General features: G+C 41.1%; 2 protein-coding genes across 2 annotated transcripts in view; one reads left to right on the forward strand and one right to left on the reverse strand.

Annotated features, from left to right (window-relative positions):
• LCP2 (lymphocyte cytosolic protein 2) overlaps positions 1-13,987 on the forward strand; it is a 45,009-nt gene extending 31,022 nt beyond the window's left edge. The window contains exons 14-21 of the mRNA XM_060006801.1: positions 1,093-1,123; positions 3,313-3,325; positions 4,025-4,154; positions 5,644-5,693; positions 9,003-9,097; positions 9,704-9,781; positions 11,560-11,715; positions 13,275-13,987. Of these exons, the coding sequence (XP_059862784.1) occupies positions 1,093-1,123; positions 3,313-3,325; positions 4,025-4,154; positions 5,644-5,693; positions 9,003-9,097; positions 9,704-9,781; positions 11,560-11,715; positions 13,275-13,397 (676 nt within the window). The 3' untranslated portion in view covers positions 13,398-13,987. The remainder of the gene's footprint in view (positions 1-1,092; positions 1,124-3,312; positions 3,326-4,024; positions 4,155-5,643; positions 5,694-9,002; positions 9,098-9,703; positions 9,782-11,559; positions 11,716-13,274) is intronic.
• Positions 13,988-16,283: 2,296 nt separating this feature from the next.
• On the reverse strand, positions 16,284-21,148 carry C3H5orf58 (chromosome 3 C5orf58 homolog). Its single transcript, XM_060007145.1, is given in 3 exon segments — positions 16,284-16,359; positions 16,361-16,433; positions 21,055-21,148. Coding segments are annotated over 3 exon segments (243 nt in total).
• Between the last annotated feature and the right edge of the window lie 5,607 nt (positions 21,149-26,755).

The raw sequence follows: 26,755 nt of genomic DNA on the forward strand, positions 1-26,755 counted from the left end.
TGTGGAGAACTTCTCAACCAGTCAGATTTTTGGTTGCATTTTCCTTCCATCACAAGGTGTAGGAACTATACCTACCATTCTGTATTTCCATATAGGCAGCGGGGAGGAAATCACTGTGGGAAGTGTTAGGTCACTGTTAGTGTCTTCCTCACTGCTCAACCACGTTTTATGGTGACAGAATACCAAAGTCAGTTCTAATATTTCTAACTTTACAGTCTTTTGGGGCCTATTTAGCCAATGGCACAAACATATCTGGGGTCGGGCCCAACTCTGCTCCTTACTAAAGACAAAAGCAAAGCTTCCGTTGACCTCACCTGTGCAATCAGGATTCATAACTATGGCCCTTGCTTGGCCAGTGTGAGGACTAAATCAGGGCCAGGCTCAGGGTGCATCAATAAAACCTCAGTAACTGAGTTAATATTTTAATGGACTCTTCTAAAAAATCAAAATGAATGTCAAAAATATCATAATGAACAAAATATCAAAGTTTCAAAGAAACACAGGATGCGATGACGTGAGGCATCCGACAGGAGGCGTCCAACAAATCGTCCTCCTCGTGTCCCTCTCTCTAAGGAGAACATGAAGCGGGCCCAGGCAGCTGTGCCCACCACAGCTCTCAGGCCGCTGTCATCAAATCTGTTTGACCAGCTGGTGCATCAGGGAAAAATCCCGAAGCAGCAGCATTTCCCAATTATCTTCACTTCACACGAAGGGTGAGCCCCACGATGGCTGTTTTAAAATATCGGCAAAGGAGAATGTCTCCTAAAATGTTTTTATTTGCTTGGAGAAACATCTACTCAGTGAAATTTAATAGCTACTAAGAGTTAGTTTGTTGATTAAACATTTTTTTCTTTAATGTAATGATTGACAGCAGTAGCTACACAGAATAAAGGTTGTCTAGCTCAGCTCACAGTGATGACAGAACATTGAGTCACCGAACCTCCCCCTCCCTTGCTTCCCTGCTGGGGATTTTGCTTCCCATTTTACCACGGCTCATGGCTTTGATTTCTCGTTATTAGATTAAGTGAAACTATCTGTATTCTTTGAAAGTCTTTATACTCAGTTCTTTTCCTTTGCCCTGATTCATTTCAGGCATGGATGGGGATCAGACAGAAGAGAGAATGTAAGTACTCAATGTCACGTGGTGAATGCTTGGCACAGGGAAACCGGTATAGGCTCTGAGGAGGTCGAGGCTACCTCTGCTCTGCCTTCATTGCAATCCAGCACTGGGAGCCAGGCCTGCACACAGTAGGCTCCTGAATACCGCTGCCTGGTGGGGCCTCCATCTTCCCCTCCTGCCCACCGTGCTGCATTGCTTAACTCCTATCCCTCTGAAGGTTCCTAGGGAGGATGCGTTAGTCTCAGCCCTATTACCAGGTGGTAATTAGCAAGATGAAGGGGCAGTAGGTAGAAGGGAGAATAAAGGGAGAGTCTGGGCCTCACAACGAAGTTTCCTAGGCCTCTGTTTTCCCCTTTAATACCTCCATGGCCTAAGAAAGAGGGGAAAGAGCATTTATTGAGTGCCTACTATGCACATGTTACCAACCTAACTACTTTTGACAAGCTGTTTGCCTGGGACTTGCCCAGTTTTAGCAATGAAAGTCTCAGGTGCCAGGAACCCCATCACTTTCAGGCAAACAAGGGCCAGGACAGTTGGTCATCCCAGCTTTACACATGCTTTGCATTTAATGTCCCTGTGAGGAGTCACTGTTTCTCTTTCACTAAGAGGAAATGGAAGCTTAGAGGAGTAAGATACTCACTGTAAGTTGCACAGCTAGTCAATAGCCAGGATCGAAATCCAGGTCTGTCTGAGTTCCTCGATACTGTAAGCTGTCTGAAGGCCATCACACCCCTGCCATGTTCAAGGGCTCAGCCCACAGGTGCCTGGTGTTTCATAGCTCTGTGCTGGATGCTGTGCGAAGATATGATGGAGACAGGCAAACCCACGGACCACATGCTAAGGAGCATATGATCACAGAACGAGCTACAGAGGCAAAGGGAAGAAAGTGATATACGGGGGGTGGAGACAAGGGTGACTTTTAGAGATGTGGCCATTGAATGATGGGAAGGACACAGGATAGACACCCCAAGAGAAAGCTCAGTGCGTTCCAGCCTCAGGAATATCCTCAGCAAAGGCAGGTGAGTGGCGATGCCCGTGGAGCCTGTGGGGACGGTGAGGACAGCAGTCTGGCTGCAGAGCCATAGGGACAAAGAGGAGATAAGGTTGAAAATGAGGGTAACGTCACATTCCTGAGGTTCCCTGTCTCTGGAAGGACTGACACCTGTTGTCATGAGAATCCAGAAGTCTTATGTTTTGGACCAGAGGAGACAGGGTTGCAGAAGTGTCAAAGACCAATTTCATTCTGGGGATTCCCTGAGTCCATGTGTATTTATCTACGCAGCCCTTTGCTGGGACTCCTTCCCAGTTGGCCAACTGGGATGAGGGATTCTGGCTCTGATCCTTCTTGCCTCATCTCAGTGGTAGGACTAGGGACAGCAAACTTTACTGAGCACTCCACATATACCAGGCACAAGTAGTAACTAATTTGATCCTCACAACAACCCTTGACGAAGGTGCTGTTTCACTACCACTGTTGCTAGCCTAGCAAAACAAGTCCAAGTTGGCAATTTTGGTCTACTAGTCAATGGCAAAATCATTCTTGCCTCTCTGAACATCGTTTCCTATCTGAGGAGTAGAGCAAAGAGCCCCTCCCTTATCTATATCAGAAGGTTGTCCTAAAGATGAATGTGCTGAACCGAGCGTACACACGTGGGAAGCTATTTACGAATCAGTAAGGTTGCATTGCTTTTAAGAGGAGCGGCCATTGCAGAAGAAGGTTAAGCTGTGGGTCAGGCAGATTAGGTTTGAATCAATTTCTGTAACTCCTGGCGAGTTAGGAATCCCTCTCGGGTAGCATGTTTCCATTTGTAAAATGAGAATGTTAAATTCTTGAAGGGTTGCTTGAAGAACTGGATGAAGTATTGTATATGAGTCTTTGGGGCACATAGTAGATATCATCATTATTAGTGTATCTCTGGGTCCTTTTAGACACCTCAGAAGCTATTTTATGTTAACTATATAAAGAGTGTCTCAGATGGGAGTGTCTTTAAATGATCGTTTGTATTAAGAAATCATAAATTATTTAGCAAGTTTTACTGTTCTCCACAGTATCTTTATTATGGAGACACACAACTGCTAAAGAAAGAAAACAGAGACATTTCTATGATTGAGAAATACCGAAATATAGTTACTCTTTGAGAAATTGTGTTTTGATGATAGATTAATGTCTTTTTTTTTCTTCCCCTTACCAGGATGAAGATGATGGTATGTTCAGAAAGGCTTTCTTACAACTTATAACCCGTTCCTTCATTTTTCTGCTCAGGCATTCAGATGGAATTATTTAGTACAGAAACTCTATAGTATCCAGTATAATTGTAAAATTAGTATTAAGTAGATGTATGTCAGTTGGTATACTGCATAGTTATAATAAAATGGAGTTATTCGGCTGGGTTACCAAAGAGAACTGTTAAGTTCATGCATAACAGGGCAGATTACTAGTACAGCAAAACTGAAAATTGCATGTACAGTTTGATAGAAAACATTCTAGTATTTATGCTCTCTAACACATGTGGCTAAAGGATCACTAACTGCAGATGAATGACATAGCATAAAATTTGGCTTTCATACAACAAAACTTGTGAATCTTTTCTGAAATTCATATGGTTTCCAACTGACAATTTTCTGCCAAGTTAACTTTTCAAAAATGAAAAAGAACATAAAATAAATGTGTGTTATGGAGAATGATATAGAATGGCAGCATTTGAAACTGCATTCTAAGGCGATAAATCATCTAGAAAAACCTTGGGGGTGGGCTTCCGACTTACCACTTCCTAATGACATTTGATCGTTTGGATTTTTGTATCTCCCTTTAGACTAGCTATTTCTAACTGGGGAGCAGTGCTGGGATGTTCCTGTGACACTTGCATCCTGACAATCTGCTTTCTTTTTTCTTTTCCCCCGAAGTACATCAGAGATCTCTGCCCCAGCCAGCACTGCTCCCCATGAGCTCCAACACCTTCCCTTCAAGATCTACTAAGCCATCGCCCAAGCACTCCGTCCCATCAGCTCACCTGCCCGGAGCCTTCTCAGAAAGGTTTGTGCTGACGTCATTCAGTTCTAACCTAGCATTACGTCTGGGGCCACTGATACTGAGCGAATGTCGGGTGGGTTGAGAAAGAAAGAAATGAGCCGCTGGTCATAGGGTCAGAACATCTTGGGTCTTAAGAAACAAAACCAAGCTGAGCATAAAGAATCGCGTATGTTAACTCACTGCTGACCTCTGAGTCTCTGTGCTTGGGGGTCAGAGGGATACAGAATTGACCGCCCTGTCATGGCTCCAGACAGAATGGACTCTTTGGTGGGAAATAGGGAATGTTTTCACTCTGTGAGCTAAAACAAAGAAACAAACGCTCAAGAAACCCAATTAATTTAATTAGTTGGAGTTCACCCTGCACCTTGGATGGGAAGACTGAGAAAACACACCTTGTACCTAGCAGGTGGGGAGAATTCACTGCACAGGCTCTGTCCCCAGCAGGTCTGTTTTCTCAGTAGCAAGAGTGTTTCTCAGGGTCCATGATTAGGCAGGCCGTCAGAGGCAGAGGCACGGACAGGAGGAAGACTCAGGTCGTGTCTCATAAATAAGCCGTCGGGCTGCCTTGTAGTGCCCCCGAGGGTTCATCCACCAGCACTTTGGGCTCATCTTCTCCTTCACTACCCAAAGGGAGAGGCTCAGTCCCCACCCTAATGATGGGAGAAAACTCACCCACCAGCAAGACCTCTCCACCCCTGCCAGATATCTGGAAGGATTCTCAATTTTTTTCGTTTTCCCTGGTTGCCTCTTGCTCTGATTTTCTGCTGCTTCCTCTCATTCTTCCAGCTGTTTTCCTTCTTCTGCCATGTCTGCCATTTTCTCATGCCACCTCATCCCATCTGGGGCCCCAGCCCTACCCTTCATTCTTACAAAATAACACTCACACGAGATTTCTGAGCAGAGCAGACTTTTACAGAAGGTTTGGGCTAAAGGCTAGGGAAATTGCCGCTCAGCGTGGAGCAGACAGCATTTCGGGGCCTCCCTCAGGCCCTCGTCAGCACCACCCCAGCCCCCAGAGATGCTGCTTCTGTCAGCTGCAGCACCACCGAGCCCTCTCTGTGTTTCTCACCTCCCTACCCTCTCCTTATAAACCCCTAGGCCCTGGGGATGCACCATTTCCAAACAACATGCCCATTTAATATATTTTCCTAACTGAAAGAGAAGTCCTCTCCCCAGAGGACTTCTGTCATGCTGCAAACTCAAAGTCCTCAAACTGCAGCTGACTTTTTTAAGTAGCTTTTAAAGCCCTTTACACAGTTCTTTTGTTGCTTTTGCTTTTTGGCTTGAGAAGCTTGTTAGACCTTGAGATGGTCCATCTTGGGACAGCTGTGAAGTATGTCCAACAAGTTCCTTCTCTTTGCCCTGCTTCCGTGGTTTCAGGGAGGGAGTGGGAAGTAATAGCAAAAGAAGCAGCATTTCCCCAGTCCAGGCTCCCCCTCTGGCCCCTTAAACCTAACCCAACTTAAAATCCGTTCTTTTTCTGTCTCCACAGCAACAGTGGTTTTTCGCAGAGTGCCTCCCTGCCGCCATACTTCTCTCAAGGTTTGTACTCCGGGCTCTAGAGGTCTACTCCCGCCAATATGCCATCATGACTGGACGGCCAACCTGTCCCAAAGCCTTTTGGCAACGGTTTTGTTGTTTCCTAAAAGTATCTGACTTCCTCATTCAGCCCTTAACTCAGTTTCTGCAGTGTGCCAGAGGCTGTTGGAGTGATAGGATACTACACAGAACACCACAGACACACGTGCACACACACACACATACACACACACACACACACACTTCCTCAGGAAGGCAGCCTTGGCATTCATCTTCCCACACAGAGCTTTTCCTCCCTGCTGTTTTTATATGGTGCTTAGGACAGTGCTGGCTTTCTCTGTAGTTTTGGTTTCTATAATGAATCTAACCTGGAGTTGCTAGCTGAGGAACAACTTTAAAATACAGTTTAAGAGACCCCAGGCCCCAAGATTCTGATACAGTAAGTCTGGGTGAGGACCTGCATTTTCAGTAATACCTCCTCTGGGTGTCCATGATAAGTATTTGCTGAGAGTGTCCTCAGACTTTAAAATGCATACAGATCACCTGGGAGTTGTGTTAAAATGCAGATTCTAGTTCAGTGGGTCTTGGATGGGACCCGAGGTTCTGCATTTCTAGCGAGTTCCTGTGCGATGCTGGTATTGCTGGTCCATGGACCGCTCTGAGTAGAAGCAAAGACCTAAAAGGTAGGACTAGACTGTGTGTATTTTTTATCCTTAAAGACTTGCAAGTAACTAGCACATGGTAGGCACTTTAAAAATATTTGTTGAATGACTGACAAGTGACTATGGAAAGTCACCCAACTCTAGTAAACAGATTTTTTTCTCATGCTAGGAAACTCACCTCGTGTTAGCAGATTTTCTGATTTTTTTTCAAGAAAAACTGGAAATATGGCTTTTAATGTGAAATTACCCAATTTTTAAAGGTTGACTTAAGACTTTTAAAAGTCCTGTGAGGAAAAAACAAAACACTCTTCTTTTTTTTGGCACTCATGGTACACATACAGGAACACCAGTACCGTATGTGTTATAAATAGAAAACTACTTTAGTAAGTTTAAATGATAACTCAAGGGTAGAACCTTTTTCAGGAGCACATCTATTACGTTCAGTTGGGTACATCATCCCATGTATGTGTGAGACCCTACTGCTGACACCAATGAAATCCACTACGTTTTCAATGTTTCCTAAGCATTTGAGGATATAGTGTCCATATTCACTATATGGCTTCCACAGTTCCTCCACACACACCCCTCAATTTTCCAGTGTCCACAACTCATTATTTTGTGAACCTACGTTGTGTTCCTTGACTGGCCCCTGCAGGCATCTGAGACACTTCACTTATAGCAGTATCTCACAAAGTAAATTCCAAAGACTTCTATGAGTTGGTGATGGGCATTATTAATATAAACAGTTGGTTAATTTTTTTGGAATAGAGTCATCCCTCTAATATGGGAGGGGGATTGGTTTCAGGACCCCACAGATAACGAAATCCAAGGATGTTCAAGTCCTTTTGTAAAATGGTGTAGCATCATCAGACCTTCACATCCACAGGCTCCACATCCACAGATTCAACCAACCCACTGGCTGAAACAATCTGCAGTTGGTTGAATTCACAGACGTGGAACCTGTAGATGCAGAGGGCTTACTTTACTACCTTAATCAAAATTGAACCCTTTTCTCCTAAGAGTACCAGGACACCTGGTCCTCAGTCTAATCCTCCACTGGCTGTCCCAAGGTCAGGAAGATAAAGGATGTGCTGTATATTGTCCAAAACCCTTGAGGATCTAGATGTTAAGGGTGGTGGGTGACTGCAATGATAAGTAGTATACTGTCTGTCATGAATAATGACTTTGTAGTGCTAGCCTGCAGATGCAGAAGCAGAAAGAGAAGAATTCCTCGACTCTAAAACAGCCATGCACTGTAAGCCTTGATTACACTACTTTCCCATATAGCTAGATTTCATTCATTCAACAAACATTATAAAAGTGCCTGCCGTGTTGGACTGCAAAGGTGGGCATGGGGAAGGTCTGGAGCCTTAAGAAGGAAGATCAGCAGCTCAGGCTAGCCTGATCTGCTTCTTTAGAAACAGGGAACCTCATCTCAAGTAATCCAGGTGACATGGCTGGGAAGACTCTGGTTCTTCCCAAGTAACTCTCCTCTCTCAGTGGCCCAGGGGCAGGCAGTTTGCCCCTCGTGGTGTATTGTAGATGGAGTAACAGCCCTGGTGCAGAACCACCTGGAGTGCTCGTTAAATGCATATTCCTGAGCCTGAGTGATACTGGGTCCCCCTGGAATTCTCATTTATGCACAGTAAAGTTCAAGCCCTGGCGCTGCCACTAAGAGCACATGCTTTATTTAGACTCGCTGAGCCTTTGTTTCTTGATATTCAAAAAAGAAGATAATACCCACCTTGCAGGGTTGCTGTGAGAATGAACGGTAGCATACACAGGTGCCTTACTCAGGGCCTGGACAGAGTAGTGCTGAATAAATGTCTGTTGAATGAACAAATGAAAGATGCATGCATTATTAAGAGAACATTCAACTCACAGAATTTCCCAGGCTTTAACAGCCGTTCTGGTACACAGGAGACAGCCTTGGCAATTATAAATCAACCAAATCAAACCTTTCCTGAAACACATCCTCTTGGAAAGTTTCAGGGAACTGTCAACAAGAAAAAAAGGTGTTAGAAAAGGCGAAGCACAAGTGCTGGGTAATTTATAGAACCCAATACAGACTTCCTGATTGATCAGATAGTTGGCGGGGCTTTCTATGGAAGTTGAACCTTTCTACCTCTGTAGAAAATTGGGTAAAGAACAGCAGATAGTAAACTCTGCCTCTAAAAGCTAAAACTATTCTGAAGGTAACTTCACCTCATCTTGGGTGACAAATTTCTTTTTGTGAAAACAATGAGAACATAATTATTTTATCACCACATTGTCATCCCATGGGTGGTATATATGTAACGTGCACAATGAAGCAATCACTCAAATGTGTGGTAGTGTCTCAGAATTTCACTGGCCTGGCTACAGAACAGCCCTGTGGTTTTGAACAAGTGACATTTTTTTTTTTTTGCATTATGCAGGATCCCAACCAGGGATTGAACCCGTGCCCCCTGCATTGGGAGCACGGAGTCTTAACCACTGGACTGCCAGGGAAGTCCTGAAAATTATAGTTGAAGCTGTGGTTTCTTGAAACGTTAACTGCTGGGAATAACTGCAAGGGCATTTTGGCGGGGGCGGGGGGGGGGGGAATGTGTTATGACAAGTGAAAAATTGCTTAAAGTAAATGAACTTTCAGAATGCTCTACTTTTGAAGGCCCTAGCAACAGGCCACCTCCCAGAGGTGAAGGCAGGAGCTTTCCCTCGCCAGCCCCGACCAAACCTCAGCTGCCATTGCCTTCGGAAGGAGAGGTAAGATAAAGCATATGTTCCTATTTTCTTTCCACCCCAGGAAATGAATCATCAGAAACTCCCGTTGAATACTCTCTTGTTCTTTTATCTCCTATTAGTCTTAATTTTTTTAGCGAAAAAAATCAAGAGGAGGACTCAGATGAAAAATAATATGTTCTTTTTCCCTTGGTGTTCCTCTTCCAATGGCAAATGTGTGTTTTGCATTAAACAGTGAGAAAAATAATCCTGTTTTTCATCTGTTTCTTGGTTTATGACATTGCATAAGTCACTTAACTGCTCGTTAGCCTAGTTTTTTTCATTAAATATATTATTATACTACACTGAAGAAATTATTACATTTATATCGTTCCTGATTAGAGGCTTCATTATATATGAAATGCTTATTCACTGCTACCTTTGCAACTAGTGTCATGAAAAAAAGCAGTTCACACAAAATATCTTCTGTTTATCCTCACCTGAATGATTCTATATTCAAATTAAAATAAATGCTTCAAACTTCATGGAACTGAGGTGGTGATTTACGGTAATGATTACTTGGAGGCCTTTCTTTTCACTTACATATGTAACTGCAAAATTTATACCGTTTTTAAAAATTTACATTTTCAGAATTCATTAAATGAAGACTGGTACGTTTCGTATATTACCCGAATAGAGGCAGAAGCGGCTCTTAGAAAGATAAACCAGGTACTGTGCTAAAGTTTATTTTTTTTTTTTTTTTTTTTTTTTTTTTTTTTGCGGTACGTGGGCCTCTCACTGCCGCGGCCTCTCCCATTGCGGAGCACAGGCTCCGGACGCGCAGGCCCAGCGGCCACGGCTCACGGGCCCAGCCGCTCCGCGGCAGGCGGGATCCTCCTGGACCGGGGCACGAACCCGCGTCCCCTGCATCGGCAGGCAGACTCTCAACCACTGCGCCACCAGGGAAGCCCTAAAGTTTATTTTTTAAGTAGTTATAAATATTAATGGAAGAAAAGAAATGGAACTGACTTTTACCGAGTACCAATTATGGGCTAGGAATTCTGCTGGGTGCCATTCATGCTGTTATACCAAGGGGGCCAATTAGTGCCAGCTTTCCACCTACCCGTGTCCTACCAGACTCTTAGGACCCTGGGAAAAAAATCTAAATTAAGGTAGTCATTTGGCTGGCAGAATCTTAGGAGATTTTATTAACTAAAATGGTCCATCTTTTCACAGGAATCACACAGCATCAAAAGGAGACTCTCTTTCCCCCAAATTTCCAATGTCTTATCGGTTCCATCTTCCTCTTGATACACAGTTGCCATCCACATCAATGTGAAGGGACCCGTATTGAGAGAGACAACAGCAATTTTTTGTCCTTTCCCCTAGAAATTTCTAGCTGTCATTTAATATGAAAGATCTTAAACCAGATTTCCTGTCTTCCAGTGCTGAACATTAACCTTAAATCTATATATCAGAGACAGGAAAGCACAGATCCTTCCTCTTTCACACCTTTCACATCTCGGGACTGCAACAGTAGTTCTCAAGCTTGGCTGCACATTGAAATCACCTGGGGAGCCTTAAAAAATTCTGATTCTGGTCTCACTTGGAGAGATTCTGATTTAATTAGTCAGGGGTGCTGTGTGGGCTCTGGAAGTCTCCAAAACTTGAAATTCTAAAGTGAAGCCAGGGCTATGAATCGCTGGTCCACACGTATATTTGTTCAACAGAGATGTTCCCACTAGAATTTACTCAATCAACCTGGAATAAAAAGAACAAAGGAAAGCCATTATTGCAGATGGATGACTATTTAGAACCATCCTGATTCAATATACAGAGGAGGGAGTAATTTAAATGAGTCCTTCCTAATTCATTTTATTTTAATATTAGGTCTTCATAGTATTAATATTATGTAGATAATTTATGGAATGAAATTTTAAAGTATAGGACAAATCACAATACTATTTTGGTAAATATCAGAAGAAAAAGGGAGATAAGAACACAGATGGTCCACACTGGATTTTGTTCAGGTGTTTGATGATGAAACACTGTTCCTGGATACCATGAGGTTTTAAAATGGGTAAATTTCTTAGGAATTTGGGTGTTTTCTGACTTTGACCGTGGAAAGAAAGAGTTAGGGAAATAGCTCTCAGCAGTAGGAAGATATATCTTTAGTTAACCAATAAAGTCCTTATTTCGCTGGCCCTTTATCCACTCAACCATCTGTCATTTGTTTTATTACTGAAAAAGAAATTCCTTTTTCATCAAGAGACTTCAAAGAGGTCTCTGTGAAATTTGGAAATTTCTCTAACATAATCTCTGCTGCCTCTTTCTTGACAACCAAGAAATCCATGCCACATGGGACTGCAGCTGTTTGGGGAACTAAATGTTCACTGAATTGTCAACTGGTAGGTTCCCAGATCCCTAGAGGCTTGTCTACTGCTCTCACGGGCAACAGGAGTATTGACTTTTGCTGCTCCCATAATAACAAGAATTTATCCTTTTAGGATGGCACTTTCCTGGTTAGAGACAGCTCTAGAAAAACAATAACCAATCCATACGTCCTCATGGTGTTGTACAAAGAGAAAGTTTACAACATCCAGATCCGTTATCAGGAGGAAAGCCAAGTTTACTTGTTGGGAACTGGACTCCGAGGGAAAGAGGTAAGGACTTCTAGTTGTAAAATTTCCCCCAGTTCTCTATTTATGCCTCTCTGCATACCTCCCTACATGGAACCTTGCTGTAGCATTCTTTTGGGGTCCATACTGCCTGGCAACTTTAGAGTTAAGTCACATTGGTGAAGCCCTTCATTTACTGGAAGGAAATAAAATGGTAACAGTATCTACCTCTGCTACTTATATCTTTTATTCCAAATAGTCTAAAATCACATGTGTAACTTAAAAAATATATGTATGTTAGCATTTAAATTTTTAAAAATCCAGTTAGATGGCCAAAGGCAAGTCCCTTCTGTGACACAGAGGTGAATTAAGTCACCCCTGTGACTTAATAATTTTAACATAAGATTACAGTGTATTTATAGGGCTGTGTCTTAAATGGACATCTGGAAAAATGACTTGGGTCACTGCTTACGAAAAATGGAAGTAAGGCCAATGAAGGTGGCCAGATTGCCAAAGACATTTTCCTCTATTTTTCCAAGGTTTATGCTAGTCACTTTTGGGGTAGTTATCACAACTGGTGTGAAGGAAACCTTTCCCGGCTGCTTTTTGCAAAGGAAACTATAGCTAAACTGAATGTCCCAAACATGTTCTTTAAGTTCAAATTTCCAGGAGGAGGATCAGCTGAATCAAACATTTCCAGAATGAGAAACAACATACCCATAACTTCCACTTCACTCCAAATATTTTTAAGTTATGGTAATGTAAACCAGTAGAAAAAAAAAAACCCACATGATTTTGGTCACATGTTTGAATCACTGGTTCAGCATGGGTAGAGCTGCATAGGTCCTATAAAAGCACAGATGTCTGCCCTCCAGGACTTCTATTGGTCTAGTGTGGAAACACACAAATACAAACCACTCATTGCAGTTGCCCTGGAGGGAGGCACCTAGCAGAGTAGTCTTGGAGGAAGTGCATAACTCTGTCTGGGGTACCAAGTGACCTCTGACCCATATCTAGATGGATGGATGGGGGTTTCCCAGTCTGACCATCAGGGATAGGGTGATCCAGGTAATGAATGCAAAGACTTGCTACAGAGCAAGTGAGTGTGAAGGTGGCAGTGGGGACACGGCAGAGATCACGAAGGAACTATTATGCATCTTCAGACACCGGCAATGCTGTCTGACTTCCTGATTCCTTATACCTCCTAACGTTGTTCGTGATTTAGAGTAAAGTAGGGATACATAAACCAAAACCAAACCACAGATAGAATGATCCTAAGGTAAGGCTATCATAATTAGACTCTCCCTGTCTCCCTGTCTCCCTCTATCTCTATAATATGTATAATTTCCTATATGAGGTTAAAAATATATATACCTAAATACATATTTGTCTTTTATCCAAGGTTTGCTAGATATTGGTGAGGAATTATTTTTCTCAATGTTCTATAGCAGAAATCATTAAAATATTTGCCAAATTTTACATGTTTTTTTCCCATAATCCTCATACTTCAAGAGGTAGGATATTATGCAGATAAAAAAAACTGAGAGTGAAATTCACACTACCTATTCCAAAGTTGATTTATCTCCCTATTTTGAATCTTTCAGGACTTTCTGTCTGTGTCAGATATTATCGACTACTTCAGGAAAATGCCACTTCTGCTCATTGATGGGAAGAACCGAGGTTCCAGATACCAGTGCACATTAACGTATTCTGCAGGTTATCCCTAGCAAGTTAGCCAAGCAAATGAACCTTCCTCCTGCCTCTGTCCCAGCCTGGGAAGATCAATCAATCTTGGTGAACCGTCAAACACTCAGGGATAATTTGAACCCCTCAACACGAACACAAAGGTTTCGTCCTTTCCCTTAAGAAAGTGTTTGAAATGAAGACTGTCAAAGATCCCATAATTTATTCTTCTTCAATATTTGCAAAGTGCATGAGTAATAATGTTCACACTTGAAGTCTAGTAGTGCACTGTAATAATTCATTTTAAAAAGATGTGTATTTGAACACCCATTTCCACGTACAGTGGTTTACATACCTACAGAAACAATTTGGGGTAAGTTTCGGTAATAGTTTTTGGTAACACGTAAAACTGATTTTTTAAATAGCCAATCCTTTGCCATTCAAAGCAATCATCAGTTTTATATGTATAATTTGAAAATTACTAAAATTTAATTTCTCAAGAGCAATAATTTAAGAGGCTTCAAAAGTGTTTCATACTTATTTGGTGTTTTTGCTGGGGGGATTTTTGTATACTTTTTTAATGAAAAAGATAAATGCGGTTGGGATAACTTCCTGGAATTAAAATTAATTTACCTTTTGCTTCACTTTTCGGTTCCTAAAACAACTTTGTTGACTTTATTTCATTCACACTATTATTTTTCTCTTTTAAAGCAAATTTAAGCGACAAATACCAAAAGAAAACATTTTAAATTTAGAGATGAGGCTTTGGTGTCATATACACCCGGATTTAATTTCATCACAACCGACACCCACACCCTACCTCCTCCACCCCTACCCAACTCCAAAAGCATCAGCAAGTGATGTAGATTTTTACCAAAGTCTTCCTGGGAAGATGAAAAAGCAATGTATATATACACGGAAAAATTTGATCAGACTTTCCAATTATATACTTTTTTTCTATTTTTATCCCCCTGACAACTGTCATAAAGCCCTCTCTTCACCCTTCCCCAAAAGGCTTTATAAATTCTTCAAAACAATTCACTTCTTTCCTTCAACCTACATATCTCATTTAACAAAAAGTAGTAGGCATTTCACAAAATGAAAACTTCGCATTTAGTTAAGTTTTCCCCTTTGAGGCCTTCGTTGTTATTCCAAAACTTTTTAAAAAAATAATTAATTTATTTACTTATTTTTGGCTGTGTTGGGTCTAAGTTGCTGCGCGCGGGCTTCCTCTAGTTGCGGTGAGTGGGGGCTTCTCTTTGTTGCGGTGTGCGGGCTTCTCATTGCAGTGGCTTCGCTTGTTGTGAAGCATGGGCTCTAGGCATGCGGGCTTCAGTAGTTGTGTCACACAGGCTTCAGTAGTTGTGGCACGCGGGCTCAGTAGTTGTGGCCTGCAGGCTCTAGAGCACAGGCTCAGTAGTTATGGTGCACTGGCTTAGTTGCTCCGCGGCATGTGGGATCTTCCCGGACCAGGGCTTGAACCCGTGTCCTCTGCGTTGGCAGGTGGATTCTTAACCACTGCACCACCAGGGAAGTCCCCAAAACTTTTATTAACAAAAATATTTGGCTTCTCTGTTTAACCTAGGAGTTTTCTGAGTCACAAAGAATATCTTGCATCTTCACTTTCATGAGCTAATAGAAAGACCACTGGCACGATTTGCTAAGATAATGAGCATGTGGAGACTTTTAATCAATGATGATAAAAAGGATGCTTCACAAAACTTCATCCTTAGAAACTGGAAATTCTCAAATTAGGGTCCAGAACTCAGGAATTCTAGAGCTGAAAATCTTGCATTCATTTACCTGTTTATTCAATAGGATATTCAACAAGCGTTTATGTCATGCCTATTCTGTGCACTGAGCTAGGTGCTGGGTAACGAGGATAGAAAACGCTACAAGTTCTGCTGACCTTGTGTCTTGCTTCATGGTATTCTATACTTTATGTTCAAAATTATCTAAAATGAAGGACATGGTAGAATTCAAAGCAACTATATAGTAGTGAATTATGTTTACAAGGTAAACGCTTATTATTTTAAGTTTTCGTTGGTGGAAAGGGACAGAAATTAGGAAGTTTTAGAATAAAGGTATCCTAAAACTAAAGCCTATTCCACTTCAGTGACTGAAATGAGTGGTATCTGATGTTTTTATGACTAGCATTCTTTCTCCCCTTCTTCAGGCCATGGCAACTCTGTTCTTTTGGTGGGGTCTCTCCTTTGCTACAGACCCTGGCATATGATACGAGCCTCACCAAACACAGTTGCTCAGGACCCATCTTAATCAAAGCTGGGCCAATCAGGATCTTTCTCTGGAATGTTAAACACTGAGACAGAGAAGATCTCTTTCCTCTGGGATCCCCAAAAGATACTGCTGTACACCTGGAGTTGTCTACCATACCTCTACCCCCTTCTACCTGGCATATGGAGGAAATCAGCTTTTAATAGGAGAGGATGAGGCCAAGTACAGAAACAGAACCAGGATAGAGACATCTGATGAATTAGTGGAGGCCCTGAAATCTATCCCAACCATGGACTTCCAAGTCACATGACCCAATAAATGCTTCAGCTAGTTTGAGTTGCTTTTGGCACTTGCTACCAGGAGAGATCTGATTAATATAAAGTCATACCATACATTTAGAATTTAGTAACTCTCTTTCAACCTAAGCCAAATTCAGGCATAGCGTAAAGGATAAGCAGTGCCTCATGGCCAATTTCCTATGTCATACTCTTGCCATTAATGAAATAAATTAGCCATTCCTTGAAACATTAAAACAAGAAAATAACAGTCTTCAAGAGCATGAAATGATTCTTTACAACTCAACATATTTTTATTTTGTTTTTTATTATATTAAATATATTAGTAAACTCAATTCTCCTAGGTATGTGTTAATTCAACAATAAAAAGTTATAAATTCACAACAAATAAATAAAATATCAGATTAAAAAACTGTTAGAAGCAAGAGATACAGCTGACATTTTAGACTCTTCAAAGAGGGGGTTGTTTCTTTGTTTCCTTTAAATCATCCGTATTCACAGGATGACTAAAACATAGGGTAAGGTCACAAAGCAGTAACTGGGAGAGCTCTGTGTAAAACAAAATAATAGAAGACATTATATTGTAGTACATATGTCATAAGCAACTATTATTACTTTAAGGAGCTTCTTCCTAATTCTTAATTTAGCTTTCTTTTAAGTGATTATTGCTCAAACCGCAATTTAGATGTGCCCAATTTTGACTTAGAGTCAAATTTATATACTACAAAATAAGCATGATATAGAAACTTACTAGAAGGGCTCTTTAGCTCAAATTGTCAGTTATCTTAACTGAATTGCAATTTGATTTATGCAAATTTATGTATTTTTAAAATTACTATTTTTATCTGTTATACATGCACATAGTATAAAGAATCAAATAAGGCATGTTGCAAAAAATAGCAGCTCCTATTCTCCCAGAGGCAACCACTTTTAACTTTTTTGGAGCCCATTTTGTTTTTGTTGCTTTTGTGGTTCTCTTCTGTGTTTTTTTGTTTGTTTGTTTGTTTGTTTTGGGAGGGGTGGTATTTAACCTCCATATCTCTAAATGGCATGCATATTTCTTTTTCAATTTTAGGTATTATCTATTTGCTTCTGATCACAGAAGATTAAGATATAGCTCTTTTCACTTAAACCCATTCCCCCACTGTACTTGAGGGACAATTTTTCTTAGCGCAATATTTAATGTTTAAATTTTTCTTGATTATATAATCTTTACAGCTGAGTCTTACATGTTTCCCTTCCTGCAAGCTACCACTTAACCACAGTTAATAATTGTTTCCTTTTTTCATTGCTTTTTTTTTTTCATTGCTTAATTATCAAATTTCTGCAGCTGGGTAAATCTCCTCTCAGTATAGTCAAGTGCCTTGACTATTCTATTGTTGAAAGCCTCTCCTCTCCTAGAGCTGTCTGATCAGCTCTAGTCTGGACTGACAGCTCTCTAGGACTGCTGTACAGCTCACATCTTGGGAACTCCCTTCACCATTATCCTAGGGTCTCCTTTCACCCCTCCCTTATGTGGAATATCTTTTTTCCAGAATCTCAGGTCTCTCGTTTTTTGGTCTACTCCTTTGTTTGGTGGAATGCAACCTAGGTAACTTCCTGAGGTGGGGAAATTTATGTCTGAAAATTTCTCTCTCTACACCAGTGCTTAATTGACTGGCTACAGAAATCTAGGTTGGACATCATGTTTCTTCAGATTTCCAAAGGCACTGCTGCATTTTCTTTTAGCTTCCAGTGTTTCTATGGAGAAATTTCGTACAATTCTAATTCTTAATCATTGTTTCTCTTTAGAAGATTTAAGAATCTTTTTTTCTTCCAGTGTTCTGAAATTTTGTACTATTGTTTTTTTAGTATGGGTCTATTCTCAATCTACTGTGATGGGCTCTTTCACTGTAAAAAATCATATCCTTCAGCTCTGGAAATTTTTCTCGGATTATTTCTTTAATGACTCCTCCCCATCCATTGTCTATGTTCTTTCTTTCTAGAACTCCTATTTATTGGATGTTGGACTTCCTTGTCTGTGTTTTTGCTCTACACTCGAATTTTCTTCATTTTATCTTTAAACCCTTCTCCAGAGTTTATTTCTATGCCACACTTTTAACTTTGTTCTCTAAATATTTTTTATAGTATCCTGTTCCTTTTTCATGAACATAGCATCTTCTCCTACTTCTCTGTGGATATTAATGATAGTTTCCTGGAGTTTAATCTGTTTCTTCCCCATTGATTGAATCTATTTACTGGTTTTGTCTCTGCTTTTCCTTCCATTAGATGCTTTCCTCAAATATCTGTTTTCCATACTTGTCTGCTCGTATTTAAGACTATGGTACTAAAAAGACAATTGGAAGTTCTTTGCCCATGGTGGTCTATATTGTGGGGTGATCTGGTTGGGTGTTTTGTTGGAGGAACCTCTGCTATCAGTATCTTTAGGTCTTTTCTCTTAGGCTGGTCTGATTCCTGAAAGAAAAATCTGCTTGAGGGTATAAATCTGGCTGCCAATGTCTTGTAGCCAAGTGGGTTTCCCCACTGTGGGTCTTGTAACTCAATATGTAAACTTTGTCTTAAGACCCTTGTTTTTAGTACTACTCTTTCCCTCAACTTGTAGGACTTTAAATTTAAATCTCAGGTCTACCAGTGACTAGTTGTGTAACTCTGGGAAAGTTAGTTAAACTCTCTATAACTGTTTCTGTATCTGTAAATGCCAATGGTATTATTTCCTACCTCATAAGGTTGCTATGACGATTGAGTCCATTTATGTAGAGCTCTTGGAAGAGTATCTGGATTATGGTACATGCTATAAGTGTTAGCTATTGATATTATTACTTTTGGGAGAAAGTGGGGATAACAGTGTTCGTTTAATCTTCCCTGTTTACCAGAAGTCTACCTTCCTAGTCTAGCTCTACAAGTCTTGTATCTTCACGGCCTGCCCTACCCCACTTTTCAGAAACACATTGATCATATTTATTTTATTTTACTTCACGAAAGAATAATTCCCAAACCAGAACAGTTAGATAATAAAGTTTGAGAAGAATCTAAAGCTTCTGTAATTGTTTTACATGAGTGCAAGCATCCGGAACCAATTATTCATTTAATCAATGTTTTTCAAGAGCCTATTATATAAAGGCACTGTGTTAAGTGCTAGGAATACCCTTAAGGAGCTTACAGATGAGCAGGGATAAGAAAAGTAAGTAGACATTCAATTACGATACAGTGTGATAGGTAATATGAAAAGGTAGAAGAGATGATATACTGGCTTAAAAAAAAGTTTTCCACTGTAAGCAACCTTGACTAATAAGTAGTTAACCTGGTGCGGTGGAGGTAGGGGTGCAACAGTAGGCATCGCAGGAGGAGGTGTTAAGGCACAGGCACAAAAAAGAGCAAACGTGTAGATATGCAGATAGTTCAATGTGACTGGAACACAGAACGTGCAGGGAATAAAGAATGAGGTAACAGACTGGAGAGGTAGGCAGGGCCTGATCTCAAGGTCTTACAGTCCCTTCTAGGAGGTCTGGACTTTATCCTGAGGACAATGGTGAGCCAACGAGCATTTTCAGCAGATTTACATTTTAGAAACCTAATCCTTGCCGTAGTGTTTAGATTGGTTTTGAGAGATGATGAATTAAGCAGAGCTAACCCGATTCCTTTATATCAGACTCCTCACAGCCTCTCTTAATATGTACTGTGAATTTGTGAGAGAATTATATAGCATAAAGCCCTTCCCAAACTTATCTGATCATCAGTTGATGGACTCCGTTTTTATTGCACAGCATCTACTAACATCTTCTGAGACAGCAGTGTTCCCAGATCAAAGTCTGGGAAATGCTTGGGAGAACACATAGGAAAAGCATAACAGGCACTCACTATTCGGTGCCTAAGTAACAGCCACTCCCCTCTTCTTCCTGGGGGCACAACTTGATTGCACTCGAGGTGATTCTTTCCCCAGCACCAGCAGTAAGTCCTGACTGGTCCAAATTGGTCTGTTCCCCTTGGTGGTCGCTGCTGTAGGATACACATGTGGCACAAATCTGGCCAATGAAAGGAAAGGGGAAATGCGCCGGAGGGATCTGGAGAAAGGCTTATATAAGAGACACAGGCAGGGCTTCCCTGGTGGCGCAGTGGTTGAGAGTCCACCTGCCGATGCAGGGGACACGGGTTCGTGCCCCGGTCCGGGAGGATTCCACATGCCGCGGGGCGGCTGGGCCCGTGAGCTATGGCCGCTGGGCCTGCGCGTCCAGAGCCTGTGCTCCACAACGGGAGAGGCCACGAAAGGGAGAGGCCCGCGTACCGCAAAAAAAAAAAAAAAAAAAGAGACACAGGCAGAGACAGTGTCTGTATACGGTCATGTCTGCAGGTAATGACCATGAGAAGTGACAAAGAGAGTGAACATAACAGAGCAGAAATATGGAAAGAACCTAGTACCTGATGAAGTCTTTAAAACTCTGAGTTAGCTTTAGGGCTGCCCAACCTTGGAATCTTATTATCTTCCATATTGTATAAGCCATGTTAAATTGGTATTTTGTTACTTGTAGGAAGGTCTCATAACTGACACAGAGACTGTCTTCAAATACCAAAGGTTTTCATAAGAATAACCACTACATATTCAGTGGTTTTCATGGTTAGAAATAGGACCAATGGATGAAAGAAATAGGGAAAAAGATTTCAGCTAGTCCATGAAGAGGAATTGTCTAAGATGGAATAGATTGACTGGTGATATAGAGAGTTTCCCAACATAGGAAATGTTTGGTCAAGAATAGGTGAAATATTCAATCACGGAAATTTTACATGCCTGGGATAAAATTACAGAATATGTCTCTAAGGTGAGTGACTAAACATCATAACCTATAAGATCTAATCCTACTAGAACCATTAATTCACACAATCAAGCAAACTTACAAGTTTTGACTTGGAGGGAACTTTAGGGGCTTAGTAATGATTAAGGGATTCAGGGATGAAAATGCAAGTCTGCTAACGTCCAGGTCAATGCTCAAACATAATGCATCTTCAGAGATCTAGTTCATATTACAGTGTAAGCATTTCTTAAGAAATAGAAAAATCCTAATTAGTTGGCAAAATTCAGTTTTGCCCCAGCAGAAGCACAAGTTGACTCTACTATTTATTTTGTAACAATGACATGCAAACATTTAAATTCATGTTTAATTTAATCCATACTTACCTTTCATTTTCTTCAACTCCAAAGAAATTGTGTTAATATTTTTAATTATGGCTTCCACATTTAGCTTATGGTTGGTAACATTATTGTCAGACATCTGATTTTAAAAGAGAAACAAAAACAATGTATAAATCAGGAGTATTTGTGTATACTTTAAAAATACTTAAATTTTCAGCATTTCTGAAAGGAAAAATCTGTTATTTCAGAACTAAAATATTTGTGAAATTATAGTCTCTTTAGAGAGACTATAATGGCTAGAATTCTAACATACGAAGGAATCAACTTGATATTTTTCCAACTGAAAATACCTGTAACTGGAATTCTTAGGATGAGGTGTCTTCTTTAATCAAACCATATCCACAAGATGGGGTCCTTACAATGGAAATGCAGATGTCGCCGTTTCAGAAAGCCTCAGCACTTATAAACTACCTTACAATTTAGCAATCTCATATAAGATCTTCTCTAATTTTTATGTAAGTCAGCACCTTTTTCTAGCTTATGCTTGAATGACAGGGTCTGTACATGGTTTCTTTAAGTACATAGTAAAGCTTAAAATAAGATTTGATTATAATTCCTTGACTACAAAGATGGCAACATGGCCACTTCTATTTTAGCTTTGGGATTTAGGGCAACACACATTTTAATTTAGCTGAAATGTGTAAATCAACGTGTTACTATGTTATATATAAAGTACATATATTTAGCCAATTGTGTCAGATATAAATATAGAGAGATGTTTCTAGGTGATTCACTAGAAACTAACCTTAGCCATTCAAATATCTCGAAATAACTTGCATAAACCACAATTCGTGCACACAGCTCCAGAAGGTGGGCAGTTTCGCGTGAGGCTGCTTGTCCAAAAATTGAAAACAAACTAACCTTGAAATCAATTCCTTGCCTCTGCCTTTTCCTGAGTCAGGGGTATTTATCCTATTTCACTCACTTCAGAGCCACTGTAAAGGAAATACATTTTTTTCATCTCCAGACAATGAAAAAACTACACTTCGCGTCCACCTACAAGCCCCTAGGCACTGAAAATGGAATGGCAGCTATCTTACGGGTACGGCAAAGCCAAAGACCCAGGTTTGAGGAGAAAGGAAAGACGATAAAAAAAATAAAGGAGGTAGGGTGGGGATTAAAGAACCTTAAAGATATGAAGGGAAAAATAAAATACAAGTAAAAACCAAGAGGTAAGTAGAAACTAAATGGATGGAGAAATGCCCAAGAAAGTTGACCCTCTCCACTCTGGGGTCAGGTTATTCAGGGCCCTCAGGTGCCCGTAGGTGGGGTGGGGTCAGAGGCCAGAGTGGCAAGGGGACCCTAGTGGACCAGAGAGAGGCCAGAGCTGGTCAAGCCTTCCCCAGGGAGTTCGGTCAGGATATCACTCAGAGAAAGGAGAGGCTGGTCAAACAGTGCTTCCCCAGGAGGTGGGAAGTGGAGTCCAGGCTCGGGGGGCTAAGGGAATAGGGGGTCGGAGGCCACGATACCACACTGAAGGCAGGAACGCAGCTTAGGCACTAACCCGGGGCCAGAGGCCAGGAGGCCAGGCCCTCCCCCTGAGGAGCGATTATTATCCCTTAAGTTTGCCTTCTAAAGGCCAAGTCCTCCTCCTCGGCGTGACACGCGTAAAGAGCCTCACGCCTTAGGGGGCCACCGGCTGGGGCCTGAAGATGGAGCCAGAGGCAACCTCGAAGTTTCCGCAGTCCTCGGGCTCCCAAACCTGTTCAGGACAACGCGAAACGTGCTCAGCAGCCTTGACCACCAGCCCTCCCTGGAGCCGCCCTGACAACCGCTCCTTCTCGACCCAACAGATGACGATGCCTTTGAGGAAACCGGGCTCTTAGCCACGGGCTAGGAGGCCTGGCGACCCGCCCCGCTTGGCGGCTTAAGATGGAACCTGAGGCAGCCTGGACATGTCAACGGTCTTCACCTCCAGCCCACACACCAAAACTGGATTAAGATTATCTAAAATCTGGTAACCCTGGGCAGCCCACAACACTGACCCCGTCGGTACCCACCGCGTCAGCCGTCACCAAAGTTCTAGCTGCTAAGTGGGGAGATCCGGCAGTGGAAATGAGACCGGGCTTCCTGATTGGCCAGTTTCTCCGCCTGGTGCATCCTGGGAGTTGTAGTCCCCGGCTAGGCACCTGCAGAGAAGGTTCTGGATGCCAAGCAGGATGTGACTAGCACTACTGCATGGGCAGAGAGGGAGGGTTGAAAGGCATTTTGCCGCCTATGTGCCAGGCACCTGGCTAGGTGCTTTGCAGCCCTTGTTTGTGTTTAATTTTCACAGCATAGGATTGTGGTTAAGGTCAGACTCTGGACTGAAACTGCTTGGGCTTGAATTCTACTCCGTTGCTGGTTTAGCTGTAGATGTCCTCAGCTATCTTACGAGGGTAATAATAGCTGCTTTCTGTCTTCTTTTGAAGGTTAAGTGAGATAATGCATCACATTGGGCTTGGTAGATGATGTGCCCCATAAATGTTAGCTATTATCATTCCTATAAATCTGTACAGATGAGCTGAGAGGTGTACACTGGTCTCTTGCCAAGTAGAGAAGTTGGGATTCAAGCCATCTCTGCTGGATTCCAAGAGGAATCGCTGTCACGACACCCTCGGGAATTGCCTTAGACTTGATGCACTCCAGCATCAGGTTCTATACAAGTCTGCCTTCACTAAGTCTCCCTTATAACACTCATCAGCCTCTTCAAGCAGTCCCTTCCCAACAACCTTCAACACATAGTCTGTTTTTATTTTATATCCAATTATCTTCAGTTTAACACTAGAGTTTGTCTGATGCAGAGTTAGATAAATGAACAGCGGCACAGAAGGACTGAACCTCAGTCCTAAGGATAGCTAGCTATGTGATCTTGGAAAAGAGTAACTTCTTTTCTCTGAATCTCATTTTACTCATCCGTTTCCTTATGAGAGAGACGGGCCTGATCAGTGTTTTCTAAAGTTTGCTCATTATGGGGCCACTGTTATGATTGGTTGCCCTTGCTGTGTACCACCTACATTATTACCTTAATGCTTGAAATTTACTTCCCTTTAACATTTAAATCTACTTAAAATTTTTTATATCATCAATGTGAATGAAATAAAATTTAAGCAGAAGGGAATGGGAAAAATAAATACAATGAAAATAAAACATTTAAAATCATTTAGATATTTCTTGCTTCTCAATGGCTGCAATCCTGAAGCCTGAAATTCTTTGTTAAAATGGGTTATTAAGTATTAGAGAAATGTTAAAGATAGTCTAGTACAAACTGAGACTTTCTTCTTGATGTAGTCAGAAGAATTGAAAGAGTTGGATGGGGAATAACTCTAACAGTGTGACTAAACATTGTTTAATGCCTCTGTACCATATAAAACATCACTCATATTCTTAGTGAGATATATCCCACACGTTGGTGAACGTAGGATTAGCTGCTGTCCAATACACCATCCCTGTGTAAGATTTCTTTATGCTTGTGGAATCTAAAAAAAGAAAGCAAACAAATGTATAAAACAAAACAGAGACTCACAGAAACAGAGAACAAATTAGTGGTTACCGGGGGGAAAGGGGAGGAGGGGTGGTGTAAGATAGGGGTAGGGGATTAAGAGATACAAACTACTATGCATAAAGTAAATAAGCAACAAGAATACGGCACAGAGAAATATAGCCATTACTTTGTAATAACTTAAGTTATTAATTGGAGTACAATCTATAACAAATCTGAATCACTACGTTGTATACCTGAAACTAATATAATATTGTAAATCAACTATACTTCAATTTAAAAAAAAGACTTCTTCATACTCAACGGGCTTCAAAACTCACCTCAATCCTGGAAAGAGTCTTCCAGAATTAACCCTACCCAACTCTGCAATTTCCAACTAGTCTCTCTGCCAATGCTTCCTTCACTCACTATTTTAACTGTAGACACTTGCTAGCGTCAGAGTCTTGCATTTTCTTTTTTCTGATTTGTGTACTGAGCGTTTTTTAATCTATTTCTCCAAGTGCTGAGTAGGGGGGGACAAAAAGAGGCACAGAAGTCCAGGGAATCAACATTCTTTCAGCATTCACTATATTATACATTAAGTTAGAAGTGTTCATCTTCTGACAACTCTCTGAGGTAGCTGTTATCACCCTCGTTGTATGGAAAGTGAAGCTTGAGCTCAGAGAGCTTAGTGCCTGCTCAGGGGCCACAAGAACCAGATTCAGTTCCAAGCACAGACCCTGTCTGTGAGACTCCAGAACCTTCTGTGCTTTTCATTGTACCAAGTTGTCTGCCAGTCCAGGACACCATCTTTTGAAACATGATGGAAACAAGTACACCATGGCTTTGAAATGATTTGAGCTTCACAGACTATTGAATTGGAACACACACACACTAATATACAAAGGAGCATATAAATATGTGACCAACATAGGGTGAGCAACATTTATTCTCTGAATTAAGGATATCATTAACAAAACAAAAATAACTGCCACTACTGTTTTATATGAGCAGAGATAATTTAACATCAAAAAGGAAGGAAGAAAGAAAAGGAAGGAAGACAGAAAAAGAAGGAAGATCATAATAATTTTGGAATAGGACCACCTTAACAAAAATCTTACTGGATGTGTCTCTTTGCCTCTCCTTCACTGATGCAGACTAGTGAAAACTTCACCTCAGATCTGCATGATTCTGGATGTGTGTTTGGAAACTCCCCATAGATAACAGCAGGAGAAAAGAAGGTGTTTAAGAGAAGTAGGGTGAAAAAGGTAGGTGGGCTAAGATAGCATTGAGGCTGAGAATTCTGAAAATCAAGTGACGATGGGGGCTGGGGCTGAGTAGGATGTGGTGTCTCTGGGGCCCCATTGTCCCCAAAACACTGAATCCATTCATCCGCAGGGTCCAGCAAGTGTTTGCAGGACCTGCTTCAGCTCAAATACTTGTGGACTAAGATTCTGTTCACAGGATTTTTGATTAAATCTAAAGACCTTCTACCCATCCATAGTTCTGATCACTTCTTATGAGTATGTTCAAACTACTGTACTTGGGAAAAAGTCATTAATGAGCCTTTAAAGAAAAAGAATTAACTTTGTGTTTCTTCTAAATTAATGTTATAAGAAGGAAAAAGAAATCTGAAGTCAGAAAAAGATAGATTGTAATAATGTATTTTCCTCCATAAAAATGTCTTAGAACAATGATGACTACTTATTGTAGTGCTTTCCCTCCTCAAGTTACTATAGATTCCGTCTTTTTTCCCCTAAGAACATAAAACTTTAAAAGCATGATTTGCTAATTAAGGCTTGAGACTGTTATAGATGAGGCCCTAAAAAAATCTATCTTCCTACCAAATGTAAAATAGACAGCTAGTGGGAAGCAGCTGCATAGCACAGGGAGATCAGCTCGGTGCTTTGTGACCACCTAGAGGGGTGGGATAGGGAGGGTGGGAGGGAGACACAAGGGGGAAGAGATATGGGAACATATGTATATGTATAGCTGATTCACTTTGTCATAAAGCAGAAACTAACACACCATTGTAAAGCAATTATACTCCAATAAAGATGTTTAAAAAAAATCTATCTTCCTTAATAAGTTTGCAAATATAACACTTTACTGAAACCCAACACTGGTTGCTATTGTTGATTCTAATGTTAATCAAATAAAGGAGATTAAAAAGCTGGTAAATTCTCCCATAAAGAAAAACGCTGTTAGAGAACAACAAGGTGATTA

The sequence above is a fragment of the Delphinus delphis genome, chromosome 3 (assembly GCF_949987515.2).
Source record: "Delphinus delphis chromosome 3, mDelDel1.2, whole genome shotgun sequence".
Taxonomy (NCBI): Eukaryota; Metazoa; Chordata; class Mammalia; order Artiodactyla; family Delphinidae; genus Delphinus; species Delphinus delphis.